Source organism: Elaeis guineensis, chromosome 2 (genome assembly GCF_000442705.2).
Source record: "Elaeis guineensis isolate ETL-2024a chromosome 2, EG11, whole genome shotgun sequence".
Taxonomy (NCBI): Eukaryota; Viridiplantae; Streptophyta; class Magnoliopsida; order Arecales; family Arecaceae; genus Elaeis; species Elaeis guineensis.
Genome location: NC_025994.2, coordinates 87,995,424 through 88,008,540, shown reverse-complemented (window position 1 = coordinate 88,008,540; position 13,117 = coordinate 87,995,424). Strand labels below are relative to the sequence as shown.

The following is a 13,117-nucleotide window of genomic DNA, read 5'->3' as shown; positions in this document are numbered from 1 at the left end:
TTGAATTTATATAGGAAGACTTTGTTTATGGATGGGATATACGTAAGTTCTATTTAATTACGATATTACAACTTATCAAGCACATGGAGAAATTTTATATAATGCACGTGTAGATGGATATAACATTACCATGTGGTCCGTATAGAACTGACAATGGTTTGAGGAACAGGCTAAGTATAAACGATATATTGTTTAGAGAACCAAATTAAAATAGTGAATTGATGCAATCCACGGTTACATGATCCTATATTGAACCTCATCATTTTTTGAATTTTAGATGTCTAAAATCTGCCAAATTAATACAGGATCAGCCAATTTAAAAGTGAAAGTGTCAATTGGTATAGTTTATGTTTAATGGCCTGATGTAATTTTCTAATCTGAATTATAATTTGTAGTAAGCATCCGTGCCAGTTGATTTTTTTTGGTGATGTACCCTGAGATCTTTCCATCAAAAGCAATTATTGGATTCTTATCGAAGAGAATCGTGGATCTTTTCATGCTTCTTCATTTTTTTTCCCTTGGTGTCAACTGCTACCAGATTTCTCTTGCAATGATTACAGTGCCTTTTGGTGCATGCAATCCATTGACCTATCAGAAAGACCTCATCTCTTTTAACAATTATTTTGAAACAGCATGATTTAGTTTGAAATGGTAAAATCTGCAGCATCATTGCAGCATACATGTCTTCGGCAAGCCAAACATTAGGCAACACTATTTTAACAAAGTAGCATCCATCTAGATATAAATTTTCAGGACAAATAATTCTTTTCACCAATGAACTAAAAGATATTATTATGATAGATCAAAATGGGGGGAATAGTTTCATGTTCATGGTACCACAATTACAAAGAATAATCTCCAAGGACTGCAAGATAATGCAAGTTAGCAGATCAGCAATGAAGTCTACGCATATCTTTGCTACTCTTGCATAAACCCTTTCTCCTCTAAATAAGTTACAACTTCTCCTGCCATGTCAGAGGGAGGAGGGCAAAATCCATTTTCTTGTTTTATCTCTATCTGCAAGAAAATGGCAAATATTATTAGATTAGGCATATAGTTACTGAAATAAACTTGTATACATAAATTATAAGTCTCAAGTACAAGCATGTGAAAGAACAAAAATACATGATACAGTAGCTTCTCCACGATTCAAAGGAAAAGCTCCATTCCCCTTCTTGTTTATTTATTTTGCAGGTAATTGTAAACTTTTTATGAAGTAATGGTGTCCATGCACTAAGATTATAGGCAAACGAGCAACATATATTACTGCATAGTTTATACAAACCTCAAAAGAGTTTTTCTTCTTCTTCTTCTTCTTCTTCTTCTTTTGTTTGAATGCAGTTAAGATCATACAACCATGGCTGAAGAAAATTTGAATAGATGGAACTGATTTTTCTTTCTATGTTTGGTTCCTGATCTTAATCTTTTTGGGACAAAATCTCAAACAAAATATATTGATACTTCAAGATAAACCATTTTAATCTAGTATCTTGACACAATGTTTCAGATGAACTGAAACCATTCGCCTAAACTGGCCTACCACACAGTACTGGATGTCAAAACCATTTACCATAACAGGATATTTAATATCATTAGTATCTGTGGCACATGATATGCTTGATGGATAGTTGCTTGCTTGTAATCCCATCACCTGGTAGATTGTTTGAGGATTTTTTTTATTTCTGGTAACATATTCCATTTTTAATAATTTTCAATTATGTAACTGATAAAAACACTTGCATTTTTGTAGACATACCAAATCCCCCCACCCCAGAAGCAAGTGCAGGCATACGCATGCCGTAAGCGCAAACAGGCACATGCACAAAAACACACATTAAAAGAAAAAAAAACAGAGAGAAAAAATTGGAACAGGACTAGGGGAGAGGTGAAAGAGAAGACCTGTATTTACTGAAAAAGGGATAGAATTTATGAAGCATGTTGTTGGCTTCCCACAGGTCTCATGTTATATATGGTAGAGATTAGAGATTAGTGTTAAACATTTCCTAAAATTCCCCCATTTTTTATAAGCTTTTCATCATGCGGGCACTGTTTGCAACTTGAACATATCATATCATTTTCTACAAACAGCTTTCTTTGAGTTTACAATGCATGGAGGAACATAAAACACCAGACATATGGTTGGATAAGACATTCTCTGGCTGGAAATAAAACAAAGTAATGATTGATCAATATAGCATAATTGTAGCAGACAATTTTATTAATAATATAATTAATGAACACAGTCAACCTAGGAGAGTTCTTATCTCTTTGTAACAATTTTACTCCATTAGAGAGAACAATTTCCCTTCACTAGAGAAGTATTTGTCAGAAAATCTGATGATGTGTGAGAATATTTCTGTCAGCAACGTATCATCTTATGATAGCAATCAATGGCTGGACAGGGAGAAAAATACCAAAATTTTGAAGTATACAATCTTTTTTCTCCTTGAAGAGATGACTATAAATCATCCATATGGAAAACAACCACACTGCAAAATGACGCCACTAAGTTCCTTGGAACAAGTTTTGTCATCTCGTTACTGGACCTTGTACTGATACCATACTGATACAATGCCAATATATCCGGTACAAGGGTTGGTTTGGCATACCAAGACTCAATATGCTCCAGTTTGGTTTGGTACCAGTATGGTACGGTATCTCCAGTACAAAGCAGTATGCACCAGTACAAAGAACCTTGACTTGAAATGCAGTGATTGAACATTTTCTTTTAAAAATTATATGTCTGTTTCATTTGTTTCTTATTATTCTAAAACAAAATATTTTAGCCATAATCACTGCACAATGAAGTATCCTGCCTGATTATCATTTGTCCTCATGATAATCGAATGCGTAAAAGCCTGAGAAGCTAGAAGAATAGGCAACACTAATATCAATTAAGGCAAAACATCATGGTATCAAGTTTGCATTGAGCCTCTGGTTACCCAGTGTTTTTGTCTTTCCAGAATAGATCACATTGGTTTGAAATAATTTATTCAAAAACGCTCCATGTTCACATGTTTTGTAGAAACTTTAGCTAACTGGGATACTTCAGAATGCTGACACTAAATATTCAGAGTCTCGAACTTTGGTGTAATTAGGCATAAACACTGATAATATGCGACTGATATGATGAATGCAGTTTCCAGATATCCTATTCATCAGATCTATCTAGAAAACATATCGTCATATCTGTTCCATGCACATGTTAATCCTGAAGAGATGTATATGGCCATTTACAAAGGATGTAAGAATGTCATCTAATTATCTGGACTAAATGCATTGTAACCATATGTTGAAAATGATCCATTAATTCTCTCCTTTTCTTCTACTTATCTCAGTCACTTTGATTCAGATCATGCCAAGCAACGTATTTTCACAGATGAGACTCCCTGATAAAGGTTCAAAATCCCAAAACTATGTTTTGAAAATTGATGATCAAATTAATTTTTACAAGTAAAATACTCATGGAATTATCAGAACTACATGGTCCAAAACTTTGTTGGCTTGATCTGCTTTTGTTGCTTGACTCACAACAGCATGAACTTGTTCAGACGTATATAGTCATGCATAGTTGATGGAAAGGGATTGAAGCAAGTCAGAACCATTCATTTATGCCAGCTTTAGCACATGACAGTCACTGCTTGCCTCTTCAGAGCATCCAACTCAATTCAAATCCAAACTAAGCATTTTTTTTTAACTCACAAGTAACTTATGCCTAATCAAATAGTTCTCTCTAGCCTTTTATTCTGCTTGTCAACAATGTAATCTGTAATCATTTGCGTTCGGAATTCTTGTTGCCTATGTTTCAACTTGACATCCAGCCTTTATTTGTGCTTCAAAGAGGAAAGCAATTCTACATACTAAATCTTGTCATCTTCACACTTTGTCTTCCTCCTTTCCAAGACTATGAGAACTCCTGAGCATCGGTCTGCAGCTGCCCAAACTTAATCTGTAACCGGAAATGCATTACTTCCTACCTATATGTGGTAGTCTTCGCACAAACTGATGTTGATAAGATAAGTTTTGGATGTGAAGATGACAAGAACTCTGGACATACTAATTTTTCTTTACGCTTGGTACTTCTTAGACCTTGTTATGTTACAGGTTTTGCAAGAAAAAGCAAAAATAATATCAGAGATATTATTATTTTCTTTTATTTTTAAGTTTTTTCATGGATTTAACATATGTCTTTTGTGTCTTTCAAATTTCTTCAAGTTTTCAGAACATGGACTGAGTCAAACTATTTTGATCAGAAACTGATCTACTCAAGCCAAGATCTTCCACCTAGTTCGCATTTTCAAGACTTCCCCAAGAAATTTCTGTAAAGTGTTTCTACTGCAAACATAAAAGAACATTAGACATGCACATCATGAGTGACCAGTTCTGAAAGTTATTTTTTTCAATCTTTAGCACCATAAAGGAGAAGTAATTCAGTTCACAACATGCATAACTTCATATAATTAATTCATGGACGTGTTACAATGGCTAATGACAAGATATCCCGAGTTTTGCCTTGCATTATGTAGACAAACAACAAAAAGTATTTTCGTGATATATACTGCAAATATAGAATGACAATATATATTAATAAAAAATGAAGATGTACCTCACAATTTAAAGGTGGCTCATATGGATCATCTATTCCAGTAAAACCTGCAATGCAAATTACAGTTTAGAAGATGCGACATAATTATGAAATATATGTAGGAAATGTATCCTTGACTAAAAGAAAATGACAAAGGCTAGCAATGTCCATTAACTGCGGAAAGTTTGGGCGGTTAAGCTCCTATAGAACAAATGAAAAATGTAACAACTGAAATTGACTGATTGGGAATATTAAGTGCTTAGTATTCCATGGCTTACTTTTGGCCATACTTGAAATTAAAAATAAAGCATTACATCTTAGACTTTTGAGAAACCAATTTGATTTTATAAGAAATGACAAGTTGGATTTGATTCTTTACCAGGTGCTTTTTTTCCTTTTCTGTAAGGGGTCAGGGATTTTAAGAGAAGAACGTATAATCTGTGACAACATAGAGATGGAAATATTTTTGATGTTTCACACCTTAAAATGTAAAATTGATGAAGGATTCTTAACTCTGATCCAACACAGATGATTCAGGCGTTTTAAGGGGGACTAAATTAGTATAGCATAATACATTATCAACCCTAGCATGCAAAAAATGAAGAAAAAGCTGAAAGCTTTTCCAATGACAATCCCTGTAATAGTCAACATAATGTAATGGTGGCTTCATCATGAGAAAGTGAATGGCATGCTTCCCCTAACAACCAACAAGTACCTTAGCTTAACAGCTTTTTTGATGAATAGAATAAAAATTAAAAAGAAAGAAGTCTGTTATGATTTTAAAAAAATCTGGTGTATTAATTTGCAAATAATGATGACACATTGTAACATGGTTGGGTTGCATGCAAGGCTAAGCAATGTTATCTTTTCTATTTATGCTTTGCTCTTCTTCCGTCCATTCCTGCACCTTGTTCTTCCTTCTTCTTTCAAATTACAATCTCTTCATTCAAAACCCGCTATGTTAACAGAGAACAGAATAACATACCAAAAAAAGGTGAGAGTGCATTTATCAGTACAATTTTTTTTAAAAAAGTAAGGGTCATGGCTATCCATCTTTCTCTCATGTGTTTCACACATGCCAAGCACTAGTAAACAAAACCGGTAAGATTAGTTGATGGGATCGATTTATAAATCTGAAACACTTTTCTTTTTCTTGTCTCTTAGCTTTTCTTTTTTTCCTTTATTATCCCCTTTAACTTTTTCTCTACTTCAGCATCTTCTTTCTCTTCATATGTCCTAATCTTTGCCATTAGTGCAAAAAAGAAAACTTCCAAATCAGATTTCACATTCCCACTGTACTGAAGCACGATCTTTCTTGCATTCTTCAGGGCACCCACAAATTTTCACAACTTGATTAGGGTTTCTGCTGGCCCAAAGGTAGGTAATGTCGTAACAATTTTTTCTATCAAATGAGAATCATTATTAACAACTTTCTAAATCTACATCAAAGGCCACTTAATCTAAGGCTATAACAGAATCAAGATTAGATCTTGATTAACATGAAACAAGATAACAATCAGGGGAAAGAAGATGACATGTACGCTCAACTCATGGGCTCACGATGCTTGAGGGTGGAGAATGCTGCAGATTGAAAATATTGCTGACTGGATGTATTGAAGAAAAAAATTATTTCTGTTAAAAGATGAATAAAACCTGCTATTGTTTGTAAAGATGTTGAAAGCAACAAAGACAGACTCATGAGAGATTCTGGTTAACCATGATATCTAGAATCACGATGATGAGGTGCTTTCATATGAGAAAACACCTCTTAATAAGAAAATCATCAATTGCACTTGTTAAAACAAGCTTATACCAGCAAAGCTACAAATATCGACATTAGGAGTATTTCTTTTACTTAACTTTTGGCAGTCCAGATATAATTACAGTTTTCAAGGGAGTAGTCTGATGCAGGTATTCTGAGCTACCAAGCATTCTCATCATCTCATGAAACACATCAAGCACCAGAATTCAGTTCCATGTCTCAAATGTGGAAAATGCTTAGAAACATTAGAGAAATGCACAAGAAGCATTTTGAAAGTGAGCTGAAAATGTTGTTAATATATAAAAACATAATTGGAAGCAACAACAAGAGATTTTCGTAACAGGAAACTTTCAAAGGGTGTACACTAGTGCAACATGTTTCCAAGACACATCTTCCAATATGGTGATCTAGGTTCTCACAAACTTGTTATATAAAAATGAAACACTGCTAGGAACAACAAACACAACAAATTTCGACAGGAATGGGCCTGGGGAGCCACCTGACAGAAATGGCGGCAGAGCCCGGGATGTGCATATGACCAGTTCATGGGCATGTGTTATAAGCATGATATCACCTTTTGGTAGAACTTCACAGGAATCATTATGTTATTGATTTGTATGCTTTATTTTTTAATGCAATCACCATAATACTGCATGCATCAAGGAAGAATATGGAGCAGATCTATTTCTTATCTATATTATAAGATATCAATGAACATGCTCAAACATACTCAGTAAGAAAAATGGAAAAATAAATAATAACCATGATGCATTACTGATGCACAAAAGCCATAAGCACATTAAAATTTAGGTTTTGTCTGCTCTTATGCTAAGAGGCAAGAAACTTTGCAGACACAAGTATTCTATACAGGACAGACCATGAATAGTTGGAACAAGGCTACATGGTCAGGGTAAGTATTCTATACAGGCATAGATGTTCCATTCTAGGTCAGGTAAAATGAAAAAAATCACCTTTTATCTTTCCTGCACGAGCAAGCTTGTAAAGACCTTTAGGATCCCTTGCCTCACACAGTTCTAAAGGCATATTCATGAAAACCTACCAAAAATTACAATAAGTTTAAATCATTATCTGAAATAAGTTTGATTTTGGTTTCAATAAATACATTCTGATGGGAGACACCAACTTCAATAAAACTAGCATCTGGCAATAATGCACGACAAGAGTCTCGGTCTCTCCTATAGGGAGAGATCAAACTTGCAATACAGATTAAACCCGCATCAGCGAAGAGCTTTGCCACTTCACCTAAAAGAAGAGAAGTATCTTAAAATCATTGAAAAGGTAAAAAGGAACATGAAAAAGGCATATTAATACCCAAAGAATGCATTAGTTCACTGGCATACTAATACCCAAAAAAAATCATTAGTTCACTAAGTGATATAATTAATTATTGTTCCAAATTAATTATTCCTCCCTTTACTTCTTCTCCATAGAAAAATTAAATGTAACTCATTGTCGTGATTAGTTATATTAGAAATATACTTACCAACCCTGCGTATATTTTCTGCACGATCTTCAGGTGTAAATCCAAGGTTCTTGTTTAATCCATGCCTAAGGTTGTCACCATCAAGGATGTAAGAAAGCTTTCCTCTAGAGTGCAACTCTCGACCCAATGTACATGCCAAGGTGCTTTTCCCTGGATAAAACCACAAAAAAAAAAAAAAGTAGCTATAGGTTTGTTTTGATTGACTATAACCATCATGACTCAATGATTTGGCATGCCTTAGGCAGAACCAGGTCATACATCTATTAAAAAGGGTGTGCAAAATCAAAAGTTTCAAGAAAATGGAAATGGGCGGATTTGTTGAATAGAATTGCTATAGTTCACAAACTATTACATCTCCAAGTTATAGTCTCCTCTTTAAAACCATTTACCTCTAGCAACCAAACATATCCAAGAAAATATAGTTTGACTTCCAAAACTGTAGAATTTCTAGTTTTCACAGTTTCAAAAGTTCAAGCACTGTACTTGAGATTTCTAGGAGAGGGGTCGTGGTGCCCAAGAAATAAAGAATTCAAGAGGAGGAAGGAACATGAAGATTTAAGAAAACCATAACACATTTAGAATTCAACTATGTAGATGTTCCCAATTTCATGCCCTTGAATATTTGTGGATTCCATTCAATATAACATCTAGGGGACTTACACAGTTGCTATTGAACTTGAGCAAGTTATATTTTCTACATAGTAAACATAATGTAAGCAAGAATGGAGAGCATGTAGATTTAAAAACAGCCAACAAAATATCCAAAGAAAATATGCATTTGATAATTAGCGAGAAAGGAACTGAAATTCATTATAATAACATGCAAAAATGACCAGCCTCAGTGCAAATAAGAAAATAAATGTAGAGGCATCTGGTATTCCCATGTTTGAGTGATTGTCTCGAGTTTCTGTCTTGGTAGTTAATAAGCTATATTTCATTTGTCAAACAACAGAAAACAGATAAAGTTATATGAACCAAAAAACCACATGGAGGTTATAATGCATTTCATGTTGCAAAGAGATCATCGCATCCACCATCCTAAGATAATAAAGAAAAGATGTAGCATCCCAAGGAAAATTATTTCTATATGAATTCTAAAAACAGTGTATAAGATACAAAATCACAATCATGGTCTACTGTACCACCTCCTCGTACCATCCGATACAAGGTATACATACCATACCAGTCTTGTACCAATATGCTATCTCGTATCGTACCGAACTTGGTACACTATCTCAAACTGTACCGAACCATGTACTAGTATTGTAATAACATGGTACTGGTACGAGGTCTCATATCAAGATGGCGAATCTTCATCAACAATAGTTGTGGATAAATATGCGAGAAAATTTATTGAACTTGGGAATCTACAACAACAATTTAAAAATACTTGCATCTCATTCACCACAAAAAAAAAGGAAAAAGGAAATGCATTTTTAAATATAAACATGTGTCTCTGTCAGTGGCTTAGCAGATGATCCATAACCAGACATCATGTGTAAAAAGGAAACCCGCCGAATCAGATTGCTTGGTAATGCTAGATAATGTTCCATGAATTCAGAATAACTCGGGCCTACATTTAATTGCGACAATAATTGGTAACACAACAATCTAGTCTCAGAGAAAACAGATTAACAAGACCAATAGCAATTAACTTTTGTTATTAGTTTATATCCGTGCAACTTTAGAGAAAGTTTCTAAACCAATGGTTGTTTCAATTAGCACATATCCACCGTATCCTACAGCGTTAGCGACATCACATCCTAATGCCCCGATTTTACAGGATCACAATCAAGATTCAAGATTATTTTTTTTATTCATATCTCCAATCAAAGAACCGTTCTTTTTTTTTTTTTTTTTGGGACAAACCTGAACCGCTGAGACCCGTGATCCAAACAACACAACCTTTTTGGTTCAGCAACTTCTGCCTATCGAGCTTCCCGACCGGGCATTCTTGCCAGAAGATGTTCGTCGACTTCCCAACAGAAGCCATTGCTAATTCTTCACCAACATGAACCAATCCGACAAAAAAGAAACATCAAATCAAGTAAAATCGCATCACCATCTATCAAGAAAGATCGACAAGAACGCCAAGATCATGAAGAATTGGAAACCACGAACAATCAGATTACCGTTTCTTTCATGCTCCCTTCGGTGGAAGCGAAACAGAATCGACGATTATATCAAGAAGGGGAGATGGGAAATACCTCTTGGAGAACGCAATTCGTTCGACTTCTCCCGGAGTTTAAACGGGCACAGTAACGGAACGGGGGGAGGGGTGGACGGATCCGCAACTATAAATAGAGGAAGTAGATGAAATCCGTGGGATTCGGAATCTCGAACGGGATCTGCGGACTATACATGCTCGAATGGGAACTTATCGGAGAGTAATCAGCGTGTAAGACGGTTCGGTTCCGGTCAAAGATCGAGAGAATCAAACCCCTTCCAAGAAAATCTTCTTTATATTTTACTATTTTCAAAATAAATTTAGTCAGCACTAAATATATTTAATAGATACGCATGTCTTCGGTGCCAAAAACGCGGTCCTTGTCGCAGCCATCATTTTATTTGGGGAGGCGAAACACGCAGCAGCATTAAATCCATATATATAAGTCCGAAAGATCGATATGATATGCAAGATATTAATTGTCAGCATCATGATAGATATAAGTTGATGTATGTTAATATCTTGGTTAATATTCTAGACATATTGGTAGATATATGTCTCTATGATTTTTTTTTTTTTTTTTGTATGCTATTAAAATATGAGTAACTCTGATTATATTATGCAATAGCTAGAAATACTCTTCATAGTATATATCTATTAAGTTAGTGAAATATCTTAGTCACTTGGAAATTCATTAAGTTCCTATTTCATTTGAGATAAACTCATGTATTGATTTCAGAGACATTCTGTTTAGCACTGCAATGTGTGGAATGTATTAACAACTAATTCACATAAAAATAATAATTTATGTAAATTAGAAAAAGAGTTTGTCAAGTCACGAGTTGTCAAAAGATCGATCCATTAAATTTATAAGGATGAATGTATATGTTTTATTATGTTTGAAAAATAATGTATATATTTGACTTGCATGCGTACGTGCTTAAATCACATGCCTACGAAATATTATAATCATTGTCTTCTTTTATTATATGTTGATTAGTGTTATCTGTCATGTCTTGTATGATTCAAGCAAATGCTTAATTTATTATCAAAGTTGAAAAAAGAAATTAAAGGTAATAGAACTTAGCAATGATTTATGAATTACTTCCTGCACCAAACTCAATCCCTTTACATCACTTCATTAATAATATCATATGCCCATAATAGCATGTTATGAATGTTTAGAATCACATCCCAGTTCCTCCATGACATTCATTGTCACAAGAAAAATCTCTAAAACAATAACAAATAATTGCTTCTATAAATACTACACTATATTGTCTTGAAATTTGGACATTCTTAATGTGTTTTTCTTGATAATGTCATTAATTAGAATATTAAATTTTGCATGTTAAATAAAAAACACGAGGGACACATAGTATCCATTATAATATCACGACTGGGCCATTTCATGTTGACGATATCAAATTATATTATCTACAACCATGATGGTTTTATGAAAACCACAAACTATATTACTATATCTTGCATTGTGTTTTTTTTTTTTTTTCTAATTGAGCTATTTTATAATTCTTGCTTCGATGCTTTTTTACACAAAAAGTGCAAGAGTATTCATAGTTATTCTATAAAAATCATAAATCAAAAAATTACCTATAATTGAAGGCCCACTTAGGGTCCATATACAATCATTACTTTGATATTCAAGAAATCTTTAGATACACTCGTCATATAAGAATTATAAACAGTCTACCATTTTTATATGGAATAATAAGCTAGAAACCTATAATATAGTTAAAAGCACTTTTAAAGATTTAAATCTAATTTTTGCATAGATATTTTGAATATAAAGACTACAAATGTATGTTGTCTTTTATATAAATCATTATGTTGTCACTTCAAAAAGATAAAGCTTACAAACAATTATTATCTATACTATACATAAAAATAATAGTTTTGAAATCAAGGAATATCTTTTTTTGATTATTACGTATGTTAATTTTTTATACCAAGAATATCTCTACTATTTATCTTAAAATTTATATTTTTTTTTCTTTTCTTTTTTGCAATCAAATCGCACTCATTTATAAAACTCGTAAAGAGATTGGTCTTCATCTCTTTTTCTAAGTTGATTTCATATAAATTAAATTTTTTCAAATGGTCCGTCCAGTCTGAATGGAACATCATGATCATGCTGCTCTGATGGCATCTCGAGCAACTATCGTCGTAATGGACTGATAGTCGGCATACGCTCCCATACCCAAATCTGTAAATTTTAAAAAAATCATACATGATATATCCAATGTTTGAAATATAATTGAATATTAAAAATAAAAATTTTTAATTCACATACCTGTAATAATATAAAATAACCATCAATCTCATTCTGATCAGCATAAGAACCCCGACACATAGCTTTATACAGGCAAGCTAGTACTACACTGCCCCAATTGAGTCTACGAGCGAAGTCTAAATCCTCTAATAATGGCAAAAACATCAACTTCATCTTATTCGATGAAGTATCGGATAACAGGACACCACTTAACAATCGCAGCACCTGACCTCTAACATACTGCTGCACCATCTCCTCTGGTGCATCATCCGCACTATGAAAATATCGGTAACAATCATCCAAACACTCAATCCCGAGTTGTGAATGATCGAAAAAGTGTGCGTCGGGCTCAAACCCTAGCAATCGCAAGCACAAAGCCTGCCACTCTGAAATGGCAAGCGTGGGATCAACTCCGGTAACTGGATCACCATCAACTGGTAGTCCAGTAAGGATGCTGACATCCTGTAAAGTGATGGTCGCCTCATCAAATGGAAGATGAAATGTGTGTCTCTGGACACCATCTCTCAAGCAAAGCAGTAATAAGATTAACGTCCATCTGTATACGATTGGCTCTCTGTCACCGACGGCCAAAGAAAAAGAGAAAGAGAGAGGAAGAGGGAGAGAGAGGAAGAGGGAGAGGAGGGGGCCGGCCAAGGGAAGGGGAGGGCCTGGGCGCGCTGGCCCGTCGTCGGCCCTCTGTCACCAGCGGCCAAGGAAAAAGAGGGAGAGAGAGAAAGGAAGAGGGAGAGAGAGAGAGGAAGAGGGAGAGGAGGGGGCCGGCTAAGGGAAGGGGAGGGTCGGGGCCCACC

At 34.5% G+C, this 13,117-nt stretch overlaps 1 protein-coding gene across 2 annotated transcripts; it reads right to left on the bottom strand.

The window, feature by feature from the left end:
- Nucleotides 1-762: 762 nt before the first annotated feature.
- On the bottom strand, nucleotides 763-10,340 carry LOC105054891 (adenylyl-sulfate kinase 3). 2 transcript variants are annotated; one of them, XM_010936520.4, is made up of 7 exons: nucleotides 9,984-10,340; nucleotides 9,721-9,852; nucleotides 7,852-8,001; nucleotides 7,492-7,610; nucleotides 7,319-7,403; nucleotides 4,607-4,653; nucleotides 763-1,017 (listed from the first exon to the last, which is right to left on the bottom strand). In XM_010936520.4, the coding sequence occupies exons 2-7, from the start codon at nucleotides 9,842-9,844 to the stop codon at nucleotides 919-921; spliced, it is 624 nt and encodes a 207-aa protein (XP_010934822.1). In that variant the 5' UTR covers nucleotides 9,845-9,852; nucleotides 9,984-10,340; the 3' UTR covers nucleotides 763-918. The 2 variants fall into 2 exon arrangements, with proteins under 2 accessions (XP_010934822.1, XP_010934829.1); XM_010936527.4 differs by having other exon boundaries at nucleotides 10,059-10,336.
- Between the last annotated feature and the right edge of the window lie 2,777 nt (nucleotides 10,341-13,117).